This window comes from Salvia hispanica, chromosome 4 (assembly GCF_029641045.1).
Source record: "Salvia hispanica isolate PSC_SH4W2 chromosome 4, Shi_PSC_v1, whole genome shotgun sequence".
Classification (NCBI taxonomy): Eukaryota; Viridiplantae; Streptophyta; class Magnoliopsida; order Lamiales; family Lamiaceae; genus Salvia; species Salvia hispanica.
In genome coordinates this window covers 53,552,274-53,576,696 of record NC_142695.1, presented here as the reverse complement: position 1 = coordinate 53,576,696, position 24,423 = coordinate 53,552,274, and the positions used below count along the sequence as shown (strand labels likewise).

At 36.6% G+C, this 24,423-nt stretch overlaps 5 protein-coding genes and 1 pseudogene across 6 annotated transcripts; 4 read left to right on the top strand and 2 right to left on the bottom strand.

Moving 5' to 3' along the window:
* Positions 1 to 664: 664 nt before the first annotated feature.
* LOC125196637 (senescence-specific cysteine protease SAG39-like) lies at positions 665 to 2,648 on the top strand. The gene is made up of 2 exons (XM_048095233.2): positions 665 to 1,161; positions 1,933 to 2,648. Exons 1-2 carry the CDS (start codon positions 729 to 731, stop codon positions 2,520 to 2,522), a joined length of 1,023 nt encoding a protein of 340 aa, XP_047951190.2. The 5' UTR covers positions 665 to 728; the 3' UTR covers positions 2,523 to 2,648.
* A 2,933-nt stretch (positions 2,649 to 5,581) lies between these two features.
* LOC125196553 (senescence-specific cysteine protease SAG39-like) lies at positions 5,582 to 7,392 on the top strand. Its single transcript, XM_048095115.2, has 2 exons — positions 5,582 to 6,044; positions 6,704 to 7,392. Exons 1-2 carry the CDS (start codon positions 5,615 to 5,617, stop codon positions 7,288 to 7,290), a joined length of 1,017 nt encoding a protein of 338 aa, XP_047951072.1. The 5' UTR covers positions 5,582 to 5,614; the 3' UTR covers positions 7,291 to 7,392.
* Positions 7,393 to 8,294: 902 nt separating this feature from the next.
* On the bottom strand, positions 8,295 to 9,942 carry LOC125192815 (Ribosomal protein L34). The gene is made up of 2 exons (XM_048090472.1): positions 9,688 to 9,942; positions 8,295 to 8,762 (listed from the first exon to the last, which is right to left on the bottom strand). Exons 1-2 carry the CDS (start codon positions 9,881 to 9,883, stop codon positions 8,506 to 8,508), a joined length of 453 nt encoding a protein of 150 aa, XP_047946429.1. The 5' UTR covers positions 9,884 to 9,942; the 3' UTR covers positions 8,295 to 8,505.
* Positions 9,943 to 18,635: 8,693 nt separating this feature from the next.
* On the top strand, positions 18,636 to 20,762 carry LOC125195823 (protein trichome birefringence-like 38). Its single transcript, XM_048094074.2, has 5 exons — positions 18,636 to 19,059; positions 19,136 to 19,307; positions 19,795 to 19,970; positions 20,054 to 20,212; positions 20,296 to 20,762. The coding sequence occupies exons 1-5, from the start codon at positions 18,740 to 18,742 to the stop codon at positions 20,585 to 20,587; spliced, it is 1,119 nt and encodes a 372-aa protein (XP_047950031.1). The 5' UTR covers positions 18,636 to 18,739; the 3' UTR covers positions 20,588 to 20,762.
* Positions 20,763 to 20,794: 32 nt separating this feature from the next.
* Positions 20,795 to 22,467, bottom strand: LOC125195824 (50S ribosomal protein L34). Of its 2 annotated transcripts, none has more exons than XM_089057176.1 (5): positions 22,147 to 22,467; positions 21,985 to 22,061; positions 21,433 to 21,544; positions 21,212 to 21,360; positions 20,795 to 21,105 (listed from the first exon to the last, which is right to left on the bottom strand). In XM_089057176.1, exons 1-4 carry the CDS (start codon positions 22,404 to 22,406, stop codon positions 21,231 to 21,233), a joined length of 579 nt encoding a protein of 192 aa, XP_088913302.1. In that variant the 5' UTR covers positions 22,407 to 22,467; the 3' UTR covers positions 20,795 to 21,105; positions 21,212 to 21,230. The 2 variants fall into 2 exon arrangements, with proteins under 2 accessions (XP_088913302.1, XP_047950032.1); XM_048094075.2 differs by having other exon boundaries at positions 20,795 to 21,018; positions 22,147 to 22,466.
* Positions 22,468 to 23,194: 727 nt separating this feature from the next.
* LOC148929431 (uncharacterized) lies at positions 23,195 to 24,223 on the top strand (annotated as a pseudogene).
* Positions 24,224 to 24,423: the final 200 nt, after the last annotated feature.

Below are 24,423 nucleotides of genomic sequence, written 5' to 3'. Positions count from 1 at the left end.
CTCCATAATTGGAATCTGGATCAGGTCACAAGAAACAAAATTTATAGGATCAACATTTTCTTCTCACTATATATAACCAAGATATGACGTACTCTATGTAATTGCTAACTCTACTACCTCCCTAGTCATACAATTAATCGAACAACTGACCTACAAATCATGCAATTTGTTTCATTTCAACACAAATCACCAATCTCCAACACCGATACTTTCCTTACTAATTAAACCAAAAAAAAAAAAAAAAAACTCCTCTCAAAACTCCATATTTACACTACAAAATAAATTTGAACAAAAAATTAGAAAAAAAAAAAGGCAAATCACCTACAAATAATGACTCAACCCTAATTCTGGCCAGGATTATATACGTAACCTAATGAACTTCAATGACCAAAATAAGTAATACTAATAAATCAAGAAACAAACAACCCCTTAACAAAGAAAAAATATCACAATTTAACACCCTTATTCTCTCTCACAATATATTAATTCCATATCAATACTAATTTAATCGTGATGGGAAATCATTTTCAATTCGCAGAATCTAACTACCTAAGTATCTCAGTGGGTCTTGAATCTTGCCTTGCCTTTGATTTTCTATCCTCAATTTTTGTCATTATCTTTCTTATATTTTATGTCTGAATACCAAGTCCTGCCCTATCCTCTAGAAATACCTTCCTCACTTCTCTTCAACTCCTCACATAAAAAAAAAACACTTAAAAATTTCTAACATGGCACCAACACTTTTAGCTAAGCTAATTATCTTCACTGCATTTTTTCTACTTCAGGTTTGGGCTTCCGAGAGCGCAGCCGCCCGCACCTCATTAATGGCGGATCGTCACCAGCAGTGGATGGCAGAAGTCGGCCGCACCTACATAGACGCCACGAACATGGCCCGCAGATTCAAAATATTCAAGGCCAACGCAGCCTTCATCGACGCATTCAATGCCGCCGGAAACCGCTCTTATACCCTCGCCATCAACGAATTCGCCGATCTCACAAATGAGGAATTCCTGTCGACTAGAACTGGACTCGACATGGGATCTCATTCTCACCGAAACTCTTCTTCTTCGTTCATGTACGCTGACGTCGCTGATGCTCCGGCCAGCGTCGACTGGAGAACCAAGGGCGCCGTCACCGATGTTAAGAATCAAGGCCACTGCAGTAAGTTCCATATATGACCTAAAAATGGGTAAATTGTCGGAAAAACATGAAATTTAGTCAAATTGCAGTATATCCCGCAACTTTAAAAATCAAACGAAAAAAATTAAGCATTAAGTTTGAGTTTCTTCGCGACAAAACTTCATTTTTCAAAATTGTCTTAATCGAAAAATCAGACGTGAACGTAACCGCCTATGAGTTCACCGATGCCACCTATTTATAAAGAAAACAATACTGTTTGGCTAAAAATTAGTTTCAAGAACATATTACATGTAGATGACCGTATTTTTTCCCCGTGGGATGATTGCAAACAAATCCAAATTTAATGATTTTTCGTATTTATTTTTACTGTTGCGGGATATGAGACAAAATTTATAGTTTTAACGGTACGTTTGAGAGCCAACTTAGAGTGGTAACATGGGAAAGATGACATGCCATGACCAATGAGAACGTAGCAGTAGCATACCCACATGGGAATAAGAGTTTAGATTATGAAAGACCCAGGTTTGGTTCTTGGCTGTGTATTTCAGTTGTTATTTTTGAAAAACAACTAAAATTGGTTCGATTAGAAAGTTTTTAATTTTAAAACAAATTTTTAGGCAAATATGCCAAAAATGATTTTATAATCGGTGATTACGCACTCTTAAATCAAAAATCCTGAATACGCCACTAAGACGTTGGTTTTGAAGTTTATAGTCAATTGACATGAAACATTAAGGGATGAGTTCTCATATTTGGCCAGTAACACATATATACTTGATTCGACATGTGCAGGAAGTTGTTGGGCATTTTCAGCAGTTGCAGCAACAGAAGGCATAAACCAGCTGACTACCAGGGATCTGGTTTCTTTGTCCGAACAAGAGCTCATTGATTGCGACAATACCCAAAGCCTAGGATGCCGCGGCGGATATCCCGACAAAGCGTTCCAGTACATCGCCGATAACAACGGCCTCTCACCCGACTCAGACTACATCTACGAAGCAACCGATGGAAGTTGCAGCCCTGAGCGAGCGACTTCCCGCGCCGGCAAGATCAGCGGGTACGAGAATGTCCCGGCCAACGACGAGGCGGCGCTGATGAAGGCCGTGGCTAACCAGCCCGTCTCTGTCGTCATTGATGCTGGCGGAGCCGGGTTTCGGTTCCACAACAGCGGCGTCTTCACGGGAGAGTGCGGGACGGAGATGAAGCATGCGGTGACGGTCGTCGGCTACGGCGAAAGTAGCGACGGAATTAAGTATTGGTTGGTGAAGAATTCGTGGGGAACGGGATGGGGAGAGGATGGATATGTGAGGATTCAAAGGGAGAGTGGAAATGTTGAAGGACTTTGTGGCATTGCTAAGTGGGCATCCTATCCCGTTGCTTAAGTTATTATTATTATTATTATTATTATTATTATTATTATTATTATTATTATAAAAGTGTCACGCACATAAAAAAATAGTGCTATTTTATATGTGATACATTTATATACTACTATATTTTGTTGTTAATTTTTCATCGCGAGTTTCATTTTATGAATCCAGCGTTAGTAATCCAAATTATTAATTATATGGATGATATCAGTTGTGTGACTAGCTATTTAATAGTATTTCAAATTGATGAAACTTCGAATTAATTTGGAATGTTGAACTATCAATTCTACCAAACAATCACGGATTAAGGGAAATAGAGCTTTAAGGGAACAAAGAAGAAATGGAGATTATAAAGATGATCTTTGTTAAAATGTTTAAGTAGCAAATGTGTATAAAATTAAGCTCCATAGTATAAATCAAACTGGCCGTTCCAATGTCTACAATTTATTTTAAAATGAGTTAATATCAAGGGTTTCTGTCAATATTAGTGGTATGCACGCGTTTGTACGGAAATATCTCACTCTCTTTGAAAAGCTAAACCCTAAGGTCATGAGCTAGCAACAAATGGTGCCTTTTATAAAAGAATTAATTAATAAAAATACAATAAAATGGTGCTTTCAAAATCTTACTTTTTGTAAGTGGGATTATAATCTTGATTGTTGTAAAGTTATTGTCACGTCCGCATTCTATAAGCATAGAAAACATGGTTGATCGTGACTATGAGAGAGTTAAAGAAGCGGGAAAGAAAGGGGGATTATAATCTTTGATTGTTGTAAAGTTATTTTATGCCTATTACATGTACTCTAACTAATATGAGGTTTGCATTATATGCTTGCTGAAAAAGAGTCATAACACAAACGCGAAGTTTTGATTATCATAAAATCATTATCTATATCTTGTTAAGTTTAGGGCAAATTGTAAATGCATTAACAATTTTGGTCAAATTTGGGTCAATCCCATATATGTTCTAAAAAAACAATAAACACAAAGTTTAACAAATACTCCTTCCGTTCCACAATAATATGCATTCTTTCATTTTTAATTCGTCCCACAAGAATGTGCACTTTCAAATTTTGGAACTCCTTTCTCTCTAATAAGTTGGGTTCATTCTCCACTAACAATACTTTATTTACCTTTTCTCCCTACCTCTCTCTTACTTTACCAATTGTGCAATATTAAAACCCGTGCCGAACCCGAAGTACATATTTTTTAGGGACGGAGGGAGTATACAATTATCTAATTCAAAATTTTCAAATGACCTATGTGTAGAAATTTTAGTGACATGTCATATAAGCATGTACAGATTTAAATGATGTACTAACATATATGTATACTGATTATAGTAATTTAAATTACGAAATATGATAAAATACCATTATATCCCTTAAGTTTCAACCAGATTAGTAAGTTTCAGATTTACCAATTGTTTCATTGGTACGAAATGACGTATTTTTTGTGGTGCTCGATATTGTAAATATTTTTCTTTCTTTTTCCTTACTATTATTGCAAATAAGATTCGTATCATTCTTTACCCCATTTTCTCCCTCTTACCCTAACTCTGGCAATTCGACCAAATTGTTTTGTTCTCATAGGTTACCATGCTTTCATTTTCACCTCTCTCTCTCTCTCATCAATCTATTTTAATTCCTTATTAATTTAGTAATTATTTATGATGAGAAATCATTTTCAATTCACATATCGTCTCCGTGGGTCTAAGGTCTTGTTTTGCGCCTTTGATTTTCTATCAAGATTTTTGTCATTCAGGTATAAGTTGTTTCATCACTTTCACTTCTCCATCAAAACTTGCCTAGTTAAAATTCTTGAGTTCCCATTGCAGTTCAATTTCACATGACTATACAATTGATATTTTATTTGTTTCTGTGACTCTGTCAACATAATTGTATTGATATTTTATTTGTTTCTGTGACTCTGTCAACAGTATTGCCAGTCATTGCAAGTCTAGCTAAAATTTCGGCATCGATTATACGAGTGGTTTTTCCATAATTTTATTTCAGTATCCTACTTATAATGCACGCATTTAACTTGTTTATAAATATCTTTCTCTTTGCAAGCTAAACCCTAATCGTACGTTAGCAAGAAACAAATGGAGCATTTTACTTGAAAAAGTGCATTTAAAATCTTACCTTTTGTAAGTGGGATTATGATCTTGATTGTTGTAAAATTATGTTATTCCTTGTACATATAATTATTCTGATGTTTGAATCACATGCTTCCTGAAAAATAAAGTTAGGGTTTGGTTTTTTTCTAGGAATTTTACTTTTACATGCATTCGTTTTTGGTATTTTGTAAAAATATCATCGACAGATTAACACTTCCTTGCATTATTGGTATCCAGATCAAGTTAGTGACGGATACAAGAAATCTTGGAACATGTTTGGTAGGGTAGATAACTCATTTATATTTGGAATTCTATGACTGAAAATGACACTATGTTTGGAATTCTATGATCAAAAATGACATCTTTGGTCGTAGAATTCCAAACATAGATAAATTATCTACCCACCAAACAAGTTCTCTATGTATTGCTAACTCTACTTCCTCCCTCCTTAGACAATTTATCGAACAACGACCTATAAACCATGCAGTTTATTTCATTTCAACACCAATCACCAACCTTCAACACCGATATTTTCCTAACTAATTCCAAAAATTCTCGTCTCAAAACTCCATATTTACACAACAAAATAAATTTGAACAGAAAAATTGAGAAAATTGAAAAAAAGGCAAATCACCTACAGATAATGACTCAGCCCTAATTCTGGCCAGGATTATATTCGTAACCTAATGAACTCCAATAACCAAAATAAGTAATACTAATAATTCAAGAAACAAACAACCCCTTAAGAAAGAAAAATTATCACAATTGTGATGGGAAATCATTTTCAATTCACAGAATCTAACTACCTAAGTATCTCAGTGGGTCTTGAATCTTCTCTTACCTTTGATTTTCCATCTTAATTTTTTGTCACCGTCTTTCCTATGTTTGGAGGTCCGAATACCAAGTCATGCCCTATCCCTCTATAAATACCTTCATCACTTCACCTCAACTCCTCACATAAAAAAAAAACACTTGAATATCCAACATGGCACCAACACTTTCATCTAAGCTAATCTTTGCTGCATTTTTTCTGCTCCAGGTTTGGGCTTCCGAGAGCGCAGCCGCCCGCACCTCATTGATGGCGGATCGTCACCAGCAGTGGATGGCGGAAGTCGGCCGCAGCTACAAAGATGCCGCGGACAAGGCCCGCAGGTTCAAAATATTCAAGGCCAACGCCGCCTTCATCGACGCATTCAATGCCGCCGGAAACCGCTCTTATACCCTCGCCATCAACGAATTCGCCGATCTCACAAATGAGGAGTTCCTGTCGACTAGAACCGGATTCAAGATGGGATCTCATTCTCACCGGAACGCTTCTTCTTCGTTCATGTACGCTGACGTCGCTGATGCTCCGGCCAGCGTCGACTGGAGAACCAAGGGCGCCGTCACCGATGTTAAGAATCAAGGCCACTGCGGTAAGTCAATGACCTAAAAAAAAATTCATTTTTAAAATTGTGTCCTAATCGAAAAATCAGACGTGTAGATGACCATATTTTTTCGCTGTGGGATAATTGCAAACAAATCCAAATTTCATGATTTTTCGAGTTTATTTTTAAAGTTACAGGACGTACATAAAAACCTGATGGTTTTTCTAATTGAGCAAATTGATGGCAAAATCATGAAATTTGATCAAATTCTAGTTCATCCCGCAATTTTAAAAACTAGCCTGGAAATATGAAATTTGAATGTCTTCAGTTATCTCATGGCGAAATTTTTTTGATGAAATTATATCTGATATAGAACAAATCATACTTAGACGTAACCACCAATAACTCAAACGATGTTGTATTTTTATAAACAAAACAAATTTGTTTAGTTGAAAATCATCATCGATGTAGACAACTATGGTTTATTTGAGGACAATCTAAATTTCATAAATTTCTCGGCTAATTTTAAAAGTTGTGTGAGATACTAAAAATTAATCAAACTTCTTCAATTTGCCATTTTTTATCATAGATAAAAATCAATGAGTTTCATCCTAAAAAATGTGGTTTCAGTTCTTTCTTTACACGATTGTGGGATAATTATATTTTATTCTTAGTTTCAATTGTCAACACATATGATATTATCGCAGGATGTTGTTGGGCATTCGCGGCCGTTGCAGCAACAGAAGGTATAAACCAGCTAAGCACCGGCAAACTTGTTTCTCTGTCCGAACAAGAGCTCGTTGATTGCGAGACCCGGAGCAGCGGATGCTTCGGGGGATACCCTGACGCGGCTTTCGAGTACATCGCCAGCAACGGCGGCCTCTCGGCCGAGTCGGACTACCCCTTCGAGGGGGCGGACGGCAGCTGCAGCCCCGAGCGGGCGGCCACCCGCGCCGGCAAGATCAGCGGGTACGAGAGTGTTCCGGCCAACGACGAGGCGGCACTGATGAACGCGGTGGCGAACCAGCCCGTCACCGTGGGCATCGACGCCAGCGGGGAGGAGTTCAAGTTCCACCGCAGCGGCGTTTTCTCGGGAGATTGCGGGACGAATCTGAACCACGCGGTGACGATCGTGGGCTACGGCGAGAGTGGCGACGGAATGAAGTATTGGTTGGTGAAGAATTCGTGGGGGGAGAGTTGGGGTGAGAATGGGTATGGGATGATTCAGAGGGAGAGTGGGAACATGGGAGGGCTTTGTGGCATTGCCATGAAAGCATCTTATCCAGTTGCTTAGATGGATTATAGAATTATTAATATGTATTGTATGAATGTTTCCTTCCTCTTCCATGGAACACAAGAAAATAAATATTAAACCCCAGATATTGGGTACTACCAATGGAGTGAAGTGTCATAGTTGATGAGTAAAGAGTTGTTTAAGAGCATCCACACTGGTGGACTAGCCGGTGCCCTAGCCGCCGGTGAGCAGCTAGGCATCCGGCTAGTCTACCATTGCGTGCGGCTAATTACAGGACGGACGAAAAAAGCCCTAGAGGTCGTCCATGGAAGTTTCTTTTTTTTTTAAAATTGGAGTAGTAGTTTGTTTTTTTTTTTTTTTTATATTGTAGTATGTTTTTTTTTGTTTTATTTTATCGAATTATGTTTGAACTTTTTCCATTTTTTTTTTCAATTTGATTTCGTATTTGTTATTTAATTTGCTGGACTAGGGCATTGGTTAAACTGTTGTTTGGCTAAGATATTGGTTTGCTAGTCCATGATAGTGTGACAGGAGGAGTTTTAGGCTGGGCTCATTGCCAGTCCACACTGCCGTGGATGCTCTAACTTTTGGTGTTATTAATTAACCGTGAAATGTAAATTGAGAGCTATTGTTTTATGTCTACTTCTTATTTCTATATTAATTGTTATCAATCATTTAATGGTGATGGTAGGATACAAAATCGTGAATCTGATGATCTAGATGTAATTGAGGCATGGATATCCGTTGTCTCATGGGCCCCTAAGGCCCACTACATAAGCCCATATGCATTCTGTAATCTAGGAATGATCTATAAGTAAGCTCTTCAATACTTTGAATTCCATTTGTTGTCATTAAGCTTGTTGATTAGCATTTCAAAATTGAAAGCACTTCAATTATGATCTCAATAGTTCATATAAAAAAGTAAGGATATTAGTTGTGTGACTATTTTGATTCCAAATTGATAAGAACTTCAAAATTTTGAGTGTTGAACAAACAATTACAGCTTCATCCAACTGCTTTTAAATTTTCAAGAACAATTAAAATAACTGAATGGCAATGAATAGAAATGATCAAATATCAAGTCCAAAACCAGCTAGGTTGCAAGATCATCAAGCTGGCTTGTTGAGGCACAATTTAGAGTAAACTAGAATAGAATCTAGAAATAGCCCCACAACAAACAACTCAGAGGATACACCAAAATAGTGGAATTAGCTATAGGTGGATTTGAGAGAAAGGAACAAACTAGTGATGAGATCAGGCTCGTTTGCCGCTGCTGGGGTTTGTTTTTGTGCAGAGCTTCCAGCGGCCTTTGGCGCGTCTGCGCTTGATGAGTGCTCTCCCACTGGTGGTGCTCATACGCTTGCGGAAGCCATGCGTTCGAGCCAGCGATTTTCGTGATCTGTTCCTCTTGGTTTGGCACAGCAAGTATTTGGATGCGCGCACAACTAGCCCGCGCCTCTTCTCACTTGCCTTGCCAATGCTGGCACTCAGACATAGCCCCAATGACAATCCTAGGATTAACAACACAAACAATTTTTCAACTAATGAAAAGGGGTATCAACATGCTCCAATTCTTGAATCCTAAAGATCAATTTTTTATTATAACCATAACCCAGTTTCATGACAGGTGAACTAAAAGAGACAAGCACTAAGTACATTCTTCAATTCTTGAATCCAATAACCATAACCAAGTTTTATGACAGCACTAAACTAAAAGGAACAAGCACTACTTACATTCTTCAATTCTTGAATCCTAAAGATCAAATTTTATTATAATCATGACCAAGCTTTATGACTGCATTGAACTAAATGGACAAAGACTACTTATATTCTTCAATTCTTGAATCCAAAAGATCAGATTTCATTATCACCATAACCAAGTTTCAAGACAGCATCCATCTAAAAGGAATAAGGACTACTTTAAATTCTTCAATTCTTTCAGAAGATCAAATTTTTAATGCATCCATAACCAAGTTTCAAGACAGCATTGAACTAAAAGGGACAAGCACTACTTATATTTTTCAATTCTCGAACCCAAAAGATCAAATTTTATCATAAATTTATAACCATAACCAAGTTTATGACAGCATTGAACTAAAAGGAACAAGCCCTGCTTATATTCTTCAAATCGTGAATCCAAAAGATCAAATTTACTATAACCATGACCAAGTTACATGGCAACATTGAACTAAAAGAGACAAGCACTACTTACATTCGTCTAAAACACACAGCATATGTGCAATTGTGATAAAAACAACCCACTCCACACCCTAGTCTCATCTATGAAGTTCACACATCTCAATCACACAACATAACAAAATCAAGTAAGTAAGAAACTGAAATTGAAACAATACACAATGGCAGAATTCAATTGCAATACCAATAAATCAAGAATTGCCAAATTTGAACAGAGAAGCCACAATCCTAAAACAAAACCTGAGAAGGAAGAAGCGGAAGAGAGGGAAAGAGATGATGGCGTGAAGGCGGAATGGAGAGGGCCAGAAGAAATCTGCGCCTTAGGTCTGGCGTTGAGTGAAAGAGAAGTAGCAGTTCTTGAAGCTAGCGAAAGTGAAGCTGAAGGTGTGCTCCCTCTGTAACACAGAGTTGTTCCCACTGAAAAGCAGGACGCCATTTTTTTAGCTTGATTTCTCACTCCCTTCGATACTGTTATCCAAATTCAGGGGTTTGTTTCTGCTGCCTTATCTTCAATTTCATTCAACCAAACGTTACAAATTTGTCGTGGGCTTTGTCTGTTGGGCCTTACATTGACACCATGGCCCATTTATATGGGCTCCACCATCAACTAATTGGGCCTAACTTTTAAAAAATGTTGGGCCTGCTTTAAGATCATGGACCTATTACTATGATTGCATTATCATTGAATTGGGCCAAAAGTTTGCCCAAATCTAACTTCTTTTTGTGTGTTTTAAAGAGTTCATTATAGTGGACGCAGAAAAAAAATAATTGTAGGAACTTTAATGTTTCAATAATTTACTAGGCAACAATTTGTTGAACATAATTGATCATAATTTCCACAGTTTATAAAGTGCAAGAAAAGAAAAGAATTATTCCAAATCTTGTTCCATAATTGTTGATAATTTCCACAATTGAGAGAAATTATTTTATCAACTCAATTGTGATTCAATAAAACTTTTGAGTGTAACTCAAATTGATTTTGAGTCTTAAAAGCTATAAATTATGTCGATGTCTATAAGTACACCAAATCATGTCATATCATTCTCAGATGGCTTAAACTGACCAACTAAAATATAAGACCAAAAATCAAACTTCACTTAATTTTTTAATTTTAGAAGCAATTATTACCCCATCCAACAATGCTTTATGAAAAAAGAATAAAAATGAGGTGGCCACGCACATCAGCAGCCCAAAACTTTAATCAATAGTCTTTTAAAATAATTATATTCCGATAATAATAGATTTCACTAGAAAGTAGAAAGATTAATTAATCAGCACAGACCAATGTGCTGACTCAAATTATTTCTGCATGGCAATAAATTTCGTTTGTCACTTCCATTATTGGTTGACTATTACTACTTTGTCACGACATACCAATAATCATCAAATAATTCCGAAATATTCTTGTCACAGCCTCCGCCTAGCAATTGTTATCACGTAATTGAGGAATCACAAGTTCCATCCACTTTCACAAATATCAAACTCATTTAACTAGAAAGTTGGACCATAATTTTCAACTAGTTGCAATCAAACTCAATAACAAAATTTTGAATGTGACTACCACTTTTATTAAGAAAGTTACTTGTTTCCATACAACTCAAAGAGTAGGTTGACTTGTATCATACGTCAATTCATGAAATTTATATTTTTTAGATGGTTTAACTAATCCACTTTCATTTGTCACTTAAAATGTCATTAATGTTGGTAATGATCGAGTGACTCGAGCCTAAAATTCAATAGGTTGAGTACAAATAATTAATATGATATTTAATTAGTGGTATTAAAAATCATAATTATTTCGCCCCAAACCTCAACCCAGAAAAGAAAGTGTTATACTCTAATTTAGAATTAATAAATACACACATATTATTTAAATAATATAATAATTACATACAGAAATATAAAAAATAATAATTTAGAACGATTTCAAAAATTAAAATTGCATGTATATAAAGATTTTAGAAACAATAACTTGATGTTCCTAAAAAAATTATGATATTCCTCCTAACTTTTTAAGAAATAAGAGTTAAAAAAATAAAATGTTTTGAGGGTGTGTGTGTGTTAAAGCACTCACGATCGCTGACAACATTTGGCATGATCTGAGGCATGGGCACAAACACTCCATTGCATGCGAGTGAGGACCGGACGAATTTGGTCTGATTTGAGGTGCGGGCACAAACTCTCATTTGCACGGGAGTGAAGATTGAACCACTTGTGCAGATTGTAGAGCGGTCCAAGTCGTGTGGAATCGGTCGATCTGGAAGTGACGGTCATTTGGAAAATTTTGATTTTCCTCATTTTCTTTTATTTTAACTGTTTTTATGATTTGGGATTTCTTTTCTCGCATTTTATTTGTGGCATGTGAGTTATGAGTATTTGAGGGATAGCTAGAAAATATAATATGACATGTAATAGTAATAGGTTTTATGGTATGCAGTGTGAGTGTCTTAGTATTCAAATTGGGACCAAAACTTGACCTACCTATAGCCAATATCATTTTGAATAGCCATTCCATATAGATATGTTATTATCTAAGAAGTCCTATTTTCAATTTAATATGTTCTACTTTTCTATTGAAAGTATTGTGGGTAGCCGCCAATGGATAAAAATCGTTGACAACTAAAAAGAATAAAGAAAAGCCTATACCTACTCTTGACATTATATAATTGTACGTATATTTGCATGGAAGTTTCATCATGATACATGTTATATGGTTTTATAGCATAGTCTTAAAATAACTAAAATAATTTATGAAATCGTTAAAGACACATTAGTTTGGATTGAATTGTAGAAGGCGGCGTGGATGCAAAATCACAACCTTAGCTTATTTAAACTTTATTAATTGTCATAAGTTATAACTGTAATTAACAGCTAGAGCCTAGATGGATTAAATCAAATTAATTTCTTAACTGTTGAGGATTTATTTAGCTGCCTTATGGAGTTTCGAGTAACATTACCAATAAAATAAGAAAATTACTGTTAAAACAACTTTTGCATGATGTAAAGTCGATCATATATAATATAATTACAAAATTTAAACGTGTTAGGAACAATATTTTTAATTATTTTTTTTCAAAAAGAATGTGTTGTTGAGCACGTAAACATATTTTTAAAGTCAATGCAATATACGGAGTTGATTGATAAATTAAACATTAAAGAAAATACACCACGCATAAAGTTTCATTGCGTGCAAACTGCTCCATCTTCTTAATCTAAGAGAACTACATTGAAGTGAAATCAAAATTAGGTGAACAATAAAACTCCATTCCCATCTATTTAGAAATAATATTCAACCATTCCATATTTGGTAATTGTGAGATCGAAATATTTATCCGAGCATCTCCAATGGCAATAGGTCAGCCATAGGCCAGCCACAGGCTAGCCACTCTCTCTCCCTGCCACGTCATCAACACTAAAAATCCACCTGTCACATCATCATTTTAATCAAATAGGCTAGCCGCAATAAAAATAATTCAAAAACAACTACATTTGCGGAATTAAACACAAAATACGGAATTAAATTTACGACACATATACAGGAAAAATTCATTAATTTTATTTAAATAAAAAAAAGTACATTAACTAAAAATTAAAAAAATTACTCCCTCCGTTTCGCTATAGTTGAGGCGGAACTTTTGGGCACGGAGTTTTAGATATGAATGTTGTGTGTGTTAAATAAATAGATAAAAAAGTAAGAGAGAAGAAAAGGTAGAGAAAATTAAGTATAAAGTGAATAGAGTAGAGAGAATAAAGTAAGAGTGAATAAAGTAGAGAGAATAAAGTAAGTGAGAGTAAAGTAAGAAAGAGAAAAAAGTTACCAAATATGGAAATGACTCAACTATAAAGAAACTTCCCGAAATGGTAAAATGACTCAACTATAACGAAACGGAGGGAGTACATAATAAAAAAAATTCGGGCTTCCAAACACGAGCCACCGCCCCACTCTACTCCTCACTAATTTATTAAAAAAATATATTAAAAAATGCAATAAAATGCAATAATTTTATATAAATTAAAAAAGGTACATCCTAAAAAAAATTACATAATTAAAAAAAATGCATTAAAAAATACATTAAAAAAATGCAACAAATGCATAAAAAAATACATTAAAAAAAATCAACCAGCTACCTGAAATTGAGCCTACAATGGTGGCTAGCGGGATCGGCCAGCGGTCGGCTAGCGCCCGCAAATCGGCTAGAGCTCGCCGATCGGCTAGCCGAAATGCCGCTGGCCGGTTCCAATGGTCCGGCTAGCCGACGGACTAGCGACGCGAATCGGCTAGCCGATGGGCTAGCCGCTATTGGAGATGCTCTTAATTGATTTTTTATTTTTTTTACACAATCATGGACAACAAGAAAAATTTCCAACACAATTGAATACTACTGTACTACAATGAATTCAAGTAATTTTGATGCATGTGACAAAAAAAAAGATCTCCAAAAATGTACTCCTTGTCTTGTAAAAAAAGTTAAAATTATATTGGAGATTGATTAGACTACTAATGATTTCGATACTAAAAGTAACGGAAAATAAAAAATTTAAAATAAAATCTTTATTTCGAATCCTGTTATCTGAAATCGTCATTATAAATGATGCTTAATTAGTTACTACTAGTATTAATGAGGTAGAAGCCCAATAATTAGGATTTAAGTCACTGTATGATTGTTTAATTTTAAGCAGCTACCACTATTATGCACACAAATACAACAATTATGATCAATCAAATAGATTGGTATACTGTAGTATCTAAAACAGTCATAGTAACGTGTGTCGATAAGTCAAATGTCGTTGGGAATCCGACTTTTGACACTACTAATTTGAATCAAAATTAAATTCCATACTTATTTCTCGAAAAAAAAAGAGTATATATATACTACTAGTATTATTTATTAAACTAAAGAGTGCAATTTACTATACTTTTGTAATACGAAGTACAAAATATATTGGAAGCAAATAGGATTTTACCAATTAACTCTTAGAGTTGTTGATTGATCGAGTAAACAATATTAGATTTTGAAGTGAAAATTGATACCAGGTTTTTCTCGTGTTTTGTTGTTGTTGTTGTTGTTGTTGTGCGTGCTTCTTAGACTTTGTAAACTGTTGGTGTTGGATTGTCTTTTTTGTTTGGTTGGAATGTTGGCGTGGGTTTGTGTTTTTTTAGTTTTTGTGGTTTGGCTTTTGACCGCTTGTCACAAACCTTTGCTTGCCATTTTCCGGTTTGAGCTTTAATTAAAAAAAAATGTAATATTGAGTATATTTCTATTTAGGCTGAGTTTTTACAAAACCCCTTATTTTTGTTAAAAATTGTGAATTGCATATAATTTGTAGAATAATTGCACTCAACGTATAAATCTTCTGCACTTTCATGGTCATGTAAATTGTACTCCCTCCATTCCATAGTAATAGAGTCATTTTGCCATTTAGGTACGTTCCATAGTAATAGAGTCATTTCATTTTTTAGTAAAAGTCAACACATTTTTTCACACCTACTTTACTCACTCTTACTTTTTTCTCTCTTCATCTCTCTACCTTTTTCATCTTCCACTTTATTCTCCATTTACTTAACTCACCTAACACAATTTTTCTTAATCTCTGTGCTGAAAAGAAACGTCTCTATTACTATGGAACGGATGGAGTAGTAATAAATTTCATCCTCTAATAAGATTTGGACCAACAACTACTAAAGTGCATCTATTTTATAAGTCAAGCGCAATTGTTTTTATGTCGTTACAAAGTGCAAGCTAAGACATCATTCTTATAATGATCCAAATAAATTGACTTATGAAGAGTGAGTGATAGTTAGAGCATCCGTAATGCCGTGGATGTCCCATTGGACTTTCCATCGAACTTCCCAAAACACTTCATGTCACGTTATAAGGACTTTCCACTGCACAATGGCGGACATCCCCAAGGACTTCTCGCACGGACTTCCCGCAATAAAAAAAATTCACAAATTCACAAATATGCAATTTACGTTACTGAATTAAAATTTTGATACGAATACAGAATTTAAAAATAAAAAGCTTACATATTTAAACTAAAAAAAGTACATGGTTCACCAAAAAAAAAAACCATCCCAAACCAAAAAAAACGATTCAAAAAAAGTACATGTTATGCCTTGCAACGAGCCGTATATATAGAGTTTTTTATTAAAAAAAAAAAAGAAAATCGGGACGTCTGCGTCGGCGACGCAATGGCGGACGTCGCCGGAAAGCCGCGAACATGCGGTGTCCGCAGCGGACGTCCGCTTCCTTCGCTCCCGCGCCTAATGGCGAAAGTCCCGCGCGGACGACCGGCACGCTGGTCGGACAGCCGCCGCTGGAGATGCTCTTAGCTAATATACTTATAATTAAGAGCACTTATTAATTGAGCGTATATATGTATAGTGTCGTTTAAGGGATGTGGTGCTTATCTTTAACTTACCAAGTTAAAACTTAGTCAGTATTAATGATAGCTAATTGATTGAAGTTAAAGCACTATGCTTGTTGCGAGTTGTGTGCTTATTTCGATGGCAGTTCAATAGAAATACTGATGAAAATACAAACTTTTTTTATGCATTTAGAAAAGTTCAAACTAAAAAAAAGTGAGCAAACGGCCAATATACAAATCGAGGTTCAAAGGGCTAACAAAGACAACAACCGACTAGCGAAAAGACTAAGCCAACAACCAAGAAAAACGTGAACTAAAAGTTGCACAAAACCTATCAAGACGAAGACCTAAGAAACCACTCAAACAACACCAAAAGTACCCAAGCAGCAAAGCACCTCAAGAAATCATTCAAGAACAGAAAAAGAAGAAAAGCACATCTTTGATCTTCACCAAGCGGCATACATGTCACTTTTTAAATTTCCATTCCAATCTCTAAAAATCCTAGAAAATACAAACTTTATGCAACACTTATTTTTACAAGCATAACACTAATTCGGAGAGTGAGAATAATACTACACGGCAAGACAACTATAATGCACACCACACTTATGCGAAACTACACAAAGTGAGAAGTTTACTACCTGCAAATAGAACCACTACACTACCATACAAAATAAGAAATGTATATTACACCACACCCATAGGGGATTGAATCCAAAACATCTATTTAAGAACTAATTAGTTATTAGTGGTATGATTTATTTTATGATTGGTAAACTATAGAATCTTAATCTCAGATTTTCTTTCCATTTCTTTATCTAGAATAACGAAGTAATTATCAAGATATTGCCAATGATGCACGCAAATTAGAAAGTGTCAACTAAGAAAATAATTATGAAAAAATGGAGCCCAGCTTATGATGTTTGAATGGAACAGAACACATTCCATTAAAGAATTGAAGCTACAAGTGGGAAATCAATTAGTTAAACAATCTAGTTTGTTTCCTCTTCTCAAAATCACTATGCAATGGCTTACAGCTCCCTCTGCAACTTGTCACATTTGTTTAATATATCTAAATAAATTAAAATGTGTGTGCTATGATTGGTGGCAAATTCTTGGTGAGTTGGGCCATGCTACCGAAATTGTCAATTTGCAATCATTACTTGTTTAACAGCCAGTTTGTTATCCCTATTTTTCTAATCTTTGATTGCTTGACACTTGACACAGAGATATTCAAGGAACTAAATTTGTGCATCATGTGTTTGTTGAACTACAATTATGTAAGGAAAGTATAAATAATAAATATAAGTAGTAAATTATACATCAAATTATAATAGTACTACTGCATACATTGTGACGTACTATATGAAAATAATACTTATTCTTTTTGTCCGTGATTAAGAGTCCCGGTTTGTATACTATTTATCGATAAAACGAAATTTGTATGTGCACTTTTATTGTATTACTGTTTTCATTTGATGAAATGATAATATGACTATTGCACAATATTTACCTTGGTAACATTAATGCCTCAACAAAAAAAACTTTGTCATGTTAAAAAAAAATCAATAGTACACAAGAGAAAAATGAAACTTGTACACGTACAACTTGCATGTCGGTATGCATATAAACTAGGTAGTGGAAAGGTTAATTTAATTGGGGTAAAATCTTTTGGTTAAAGTCAAATACAAGTCTACAGAGTATTATAGACTTGTCCCACTCTCATAAAAGTTGTTTCGTTTGGACAAAATATACGGGTAAGGGGAGAAATAGTTTCAACTTTTTGTTGTTTAAAAAATGACAAATTGAATACACTCTTTCAAAATTAGAATAAAAATAGCATAATTTTCCTCCTCAAACTTCAATTTTGGAGTGACTTCTTTCTCAAAGTTTAGATTTGGGGGCTTCTTCACAATAGTGTCATATATTAGTAAGTTTTTTAAATATAATTATTTCCAAAGGTCATTCTTTATTGTAACTATTCAGTAGTAGATTTTACTGTCATAATTTTATTTTTTAATTATATCTAATTGACTACTTATATACTTCCATATAAATTATGTATCTCAATGTTTTTAGTTATATTTGATCCAACAATAATCATTTAATTATGCTAAAATTAAAAAGCATCGTGCGTGCCTCAGTTGCGGCTCTTGGGTGAGTGGGCACGGGACAAGTACGAGTGCGTGTTGTGAGCCCCATCGTCGCAGCTGCCTCCAACCCCACCTCAAAAACTGTCTCTGCGTGGCTAAGTTTTACTCTTCTCTTCTCTCTTTGTTATCCTACTTTCTCAACTTACTATATTGGAAACTTTCTCAAAAAAAATACCCTATAGCTCAGTGCTCTCAAGTAGTAGTAGTAGTAACTATCTTCATCAGGCCTCATAATTACTCACCACATGTGGACTAAAAGCAAATGCATAAATTCACTAAAGTAGTAGAAAAACATCCCAAAAACAAGAAGTTGCATTATTCAGGAATGAAATCGGTGCCTATATTTATATTCACCTCAGTTGAATTCCAAGAAAACAAACGAGAAATAGAATGTTTATTGAAAATCCCGTGACATGCGCGCCAACCAAAATACAAAACAAAACAAAACAAACCCATTTTTCTTTTCATGAAAAAAAGCAACAAATTAGCCTCCAAAAACCTTTAACAGTCTGTGCTACCAAATGTACAAAAAAAGACACATCCCAGTGATCCCACACACCCCACCTTTTCCCACTCAAATACTTCCAACAATTTCCAACTCTTCAATCTCCATTTCCTCCTCGGCATTACGCTAAATACACCATGTGAACCCACCCCACCCCCCTCCCTCTACATATATTATGAACTATCAAGACATGATTTTGAAATAGCCAGCTTTTTCTTCACATCTTTTGTTTTCTTTCCCCCACTCCCAAAAACACTTTCACACAATGCCCTTCTCTTCTTTCAATCACCGACAACCCCTCCTCATTCTTGAAGCCTTGTTTTTAGTGCTGCTGCCACTTTTGCTACTGCCACTCCCTTCTGCTTCAGCAAAGCTCTCAAGCACAAACACAACAACCAGAAACAAAGCATTGCTCACTTCCTGCAACCTCTTCCAAGGAAAATGGGTCCCGGATCCCTCCTACCCTCTCTACCAGTCCTCGGGCTGCCCGTTCATCGACCCGGAATTCGACTGCATCAAATACGGCCGACCCGATAAGCAGTTCCTCAAATTCTCCTGGCAGCCCGACTCCTGCAACCCTCCCAGGTTCACACACACATCCATGTTTGTTTCTGTGTTTTTCAAGAACACATTTTTAACCCAATTTTTTAACTTTTTTCAGGTTTGATGGGTTGGATTTTCTCAAGAGATGGAGTGGGAAGAAGATTATGTTTGTGGGTGATTCACTGAGTTTGAATCAATGGCAGTCTTTGGCTTGTATGATTTATGCAGCTGCTCCAAATTCCAAATACAACTATGTTAGACAAGGCACCCTTTCTTCTGTGACATTCTTGGTCAGTTAAAAATCTCATCTTTTTTTAGTTAGTGTAATGATTTTTTGTTCTTTTGTTTTTCAAGATAAGATTTTTAATGTTTTTTTTCTCATGTTTGACCATGATTAGCATCTTTCTTTAGTGAGGTTGAGTATAATCTGATAAAGTTGGAAACTTTGTCATCATTAGGAAGTTAGGAGAATCTGATGCTCAAGATTTGGAGAAATTGGTGATAAAAAAGGAAATCATTAACTGAATAAACTAGATTTGTAGGAGAAATTAAATGGATGGTCTGTCAAAGGGGCCACAATGGCCTAATCTCCACCTCTGTAACAATAAATATTTCTCCTTTGCCAGCCTAAGCTCAACACCATTTAATACAACCTTTTTGGTTTATTGAGTTCTTTACTGGCCGCCATTGAAGAATATTCAAAAAAGCAGAATGAGCAAGTTGGTGTTTGTACTTGTAGATTTTGACAGGTTTAACTGTTTTTATTGATGTTTTCAGGATTATGGAGTTACAATACTGTTGTACCGATCACCGTACCTGGTTGACATAACGAGGGAGAATATCGGGAGGGTGCTGAAGCTGGATTCGATTCAGCAAGGGAATGCGTGGAGAGGGATGGACATGCTTGTGTTCAACACATGGCATTGGTGGACTCACAAAGGCGATGATCAAGCGTATGTAATTTGATTACACTCATGTATGATTAAGTTTTGTGAATGAGCTCGTACGGAAGTGTGATGTATGGTTGTGGTTGCAGATGGGACTACATACAAGATGGCTCCACCGTGTCCAAGGACATGAACCGCCTGGTGGCCTTTTACAAAGGGTTGACAACGTGGGGACGCTGGGTTGATCTCAACGTCGATCCCACCAAGACGAGAGTGTTCTTCCAGGGGATCTCTCCCACTCATTATCAGTAAGTTAATACTCAGATAGTGCATGATCTGTCTCAGGGTAGTCGAAATTATGGCTAAAAGTGGGCCGGTTTTGTTTTGGCAGAGGTAGGGACTGGAAGGCGGCGTCAAAGAACTGTAACGGCGAGCAGCAGCCTCTGGAGGGGTCGACATATCCAGGGGGGACGCCAGCGGAGGTGGAGGTTGTTAACAGAGTGTTGAGCAGGATGCAGAAGCCCGTGTATTTGCTGGATATTACGTTTCTGTCTCAGCTGAGGAAGGATGCCCATCCGTCTGCTTATAGTGGCGATCATGCAGGGGTCGATTGCAGCCATTGGTGCCTCCCTGGGTTGCCGGATACGTGGAACCAGCTGCTCTATGCAGCTCTAGTTATGTGAGCTTGTCTGTCTATAATTAGTTGCATTTTCCCTCTGCTTTAGGGTGACTGAGAAACAACCAAATGTGAATTTGTCATTAGTTTGATTGAAGCAATAAGTGGGAAATACAATATATTCAAAGTGTAAAAATATTCACTGATTGCATGAATAGGAAATGGTTTTTAATTTCTGTTGATGTTGATATGGTGGAAACAACATAGTAGCATATAACTGAATGTGATGTTCCATCAAAACAACCATCAACCGTTTTATTACAGCGAAAACTGATTGAAATCAGACAGTGCAACAACTAAAAACAGAGTATATGCTGTCCATCTAAATACAATGAAGACAAGGTGGAACGAAAAATGGAGCCCCCTTATGTTGCCTGAGACTTGCAGCCAACTTGTCTGTGCAGCAGCACCACTTTTCGATAGTCCGTTACACATGAGCTATAAGATATAGCAAGAACTGAATTAGCATAGCAGCAAATGAAAAAAACTACTCCGTATTACTTTGATCTTGATTGATTAGTACATCTGCAATTAGACGGGGTAATGATTTTCTTCAACACGAGGCAACTGATTTAGAATTGGTTCGATTGAACATGTTTATCAGCATGCTTGAAGGAAAGGAGAAACAAACCTTGTACACATCAACTTAATTAGTAGCCAACATAGACAGCCGCATTGACAATGTAGCAATTGTCATTCTTGTCTCCCATTTCCTCAACTTCCACACCACTTGAGCATATCAGTCCACCATCCGCAACTTCAACATTCATTATCGCTCCACTGTTGAAGTATAAACAATCAAAACACACGTGCAGAAACAGGTGGATAAGTCGAAAAGGTGCAGTTACTTACTAAGGAAAAACTGACTTGACCTTACTGATATCCAACAAATGCTGAAGAGGTCGAGGGACTCCCAATTTAATCTGCAGTTTCATCTCGGCAAATGAAACACCGGGTATCGAACCTAACCACCACGCGCAAGCACAACCAAAACAGTCATAAAGAATGAAAAGAAAAGCACTCCCTATCTGCTAGTAAGCAAATACAGCTAAGATAGTGACAGTTTCATAGTGATACATCATACACACGTTTAATCTTATAGTTTATGTGAACAAAGGCCATAAACAAGCTACAAATAGAGTTCAAACATCCCATTTGAAAATCAACTAATAGAGTTCCATATGTCTACAAAAAATTATAGAGTTCAAACACCCCATTTGATTCCATGTGCCTACAACAAGCTACAAAAAAGTTCAAACATCCCATTTGAAATTGAAAATCAATTAGTTCACAAAATAACAATAATCTAGGGTTCAACTCAGAACTCGTCATAAAGGGGATCAATCCAATTCAAAATCAACAGAAAACAAAAGGAAGAAAGAAAATAACTTTAGCATCATTTACCTCTTCTGAAAGCAGGAATTGAATTGGAGGAAATGGCATCTCTACAAGCCCGCATTGCCGCTGATGTAATATCCTGTCTGTTTTTCATTTACATAAAAACTAGAATCAGAAAATTCGCGGCATAATCATAAAATCGAGCGAGGGAGAGAGAGGAGGAGGCACCCGTGCTGATCGTAACCGACGCCCATTTCGACAAATAGGAGCTTGATGGAAGAATCGGGGACAGAAGTAGGCGCTTCGACTGAGCTCTGCTGACTCGCCATGGGAGAAGCAGCAGCTACCAGTTTCAGATTCCGTGAAATAGTAATCGATTTAATATGTGGAAAAGAGGGGATTGCGAAATTGAAGGAAGCTAAACTTGATGAGGAAAATGGAATTGGGGGCTTCACAGTGATTCCTCCACCAATCAAAAGAGACGTCATAGCCTTTTGCTATGAAAATTGAAAACGATGAGAGCTCTGCTGTAATTACTGGGCTCGAAACTCGAACTCTCCGCCCAAATAGAAGAAGACGAAATAGTTTTTACATTTTGGGCTCAAAATCCAAATGGGCCTATCAATTGGGCTCGATCCAAATGGGCCTATACCTTTTTGGGCTCAAAATCATAAGGGGCTTTCTTTAGGTCTATTCGATTACTTAAGATTAACTTGTATCGATAATTCGAATGCGTTTTATCGTTGAAAGAAAGCCAAATGATCTCTCATACAATTTCAGTTACTACTGTTGGCTCCCTAAACACCTTAATTATATAAGTTACGTATAATTTCTTGTTGTTGTTTATGTTTACATTAATTAAAATATTGTTTGTAACGTAGATCGGAATTGAACTATCAAGTGTGGATGTGAGTGAGATGCATCTTTTGTTAAACAAGGAAAGATTATGGGATGCCAATCACATTGATACTCCAAAAATAAGTTGATACAATTAGGGGAAGTAATTGATAGCATTGAAGGTAGATTGATACCATTGATATCATTCCTTCTATGTAGCCGTGTAACACCTATAAAAAGTGACAGAATGTGAATAGAAGTTATCAAGCTATATACAATAAACACTCATGTTCTCCTCTATTCTTCCTAGCCATGGCTGATACACAATTCAAGATGGTGTTAGAGCATGGGTGAGACTCAGAGTAGTCTCATCACTGTCTCGGACCAATCTCAAACTTCTTAACCAAAACCCGGCAGATCCTGTCAAAACCAGAAAACCATGTCAGAAAACCATGAAAAACCAACGAAACCAGAACAATTTGCTCAAATGTTTGCCGAATTTATGCGCACAAGTATTGCGCATAGCAAGAAAGCAATGATCCCCACAGACTCTCCACCAAACCAAAAGTCTGAATCTTACAGTTTCGAGTCTTCACCATTAATTATTGGAGAAAAATTAAATGGTGAGAATTACACTACTTGGGTTGTTCTCATGAAAGCTGCAATCAGCGGGAGGGGATTGATATCTCACATCACGGGAGTCCCAACCCCTCCGGCAAGGATCGACCAAGCTTTCGAGAGATGGCACCAAGTCGACCACTGCGTATTTACGTGGTTAATCCAGAATGTGGAGCAGAAACTAGTCGGTCGTCTGACCCAATATCCAACAGCCAAAGATATATGGATCAGTCTGGAGGTCACCTACGCAAGCGGAGGCGACAAGATTCAGGTATACGACCTGTATGCAAGAGCAATAACATTAAAACAGAAAGATGAAACCTTGGAGGACATATGGACGACTTTGAACGATCTATGGATCTCTATAGATCGGAGACAACCAAATCGGATGAAGTATGTCGAGGATATTGAAATATACAACACCTAGAAACAACAACAGAGATTGTTCCAGTTACTCGTAGCCCTAAACGGAAAATACGAGAGCATAAAAAAGAAGATACTAAGACAGGAACCGCTTCCCTCGGTGGAGGCCGCATATGCCATCCTTCGGCGAGAAGACGCCAGATCAGCCGTCTTACAAACAAGAGACTCTGTCACACAAGGAATCAGGGTTGGATCGGCAGTGACCCAACCGTGGCAAAATCAAGCAGCACACCGCAATCCTATCCAACGAGGCAGCGGCGGAAATGGTGGAAACTGGAGCTGACTACCGGAGGAAGACAAGTCGAAACTGGTGTGCAGCCACTCTGGAAAGAAAAAGCACACGCGAGAGACATGCTTTGAACTACACGGCTACCCCGAATGGTGGCAAGAGAGAAAAGTCAAGAACAACCCGCCACCGGTGCAATAGGAAATCAACAGCTAGGGGTGAGCAAAAAATCCAAAAATCAAATATCCGAACCGAACCAAACCGAAATTTTAAAATTTGGTTCGGTTTTTTCGGTTTTTCGGTTCGGTTCGATTTTGAAAATACAAAAAAATCGGTTTTTCGGTTCGGTTCGGTTCGGATGAAAAATAAAACCGAATAACCGAATTATATTTTAATATTAT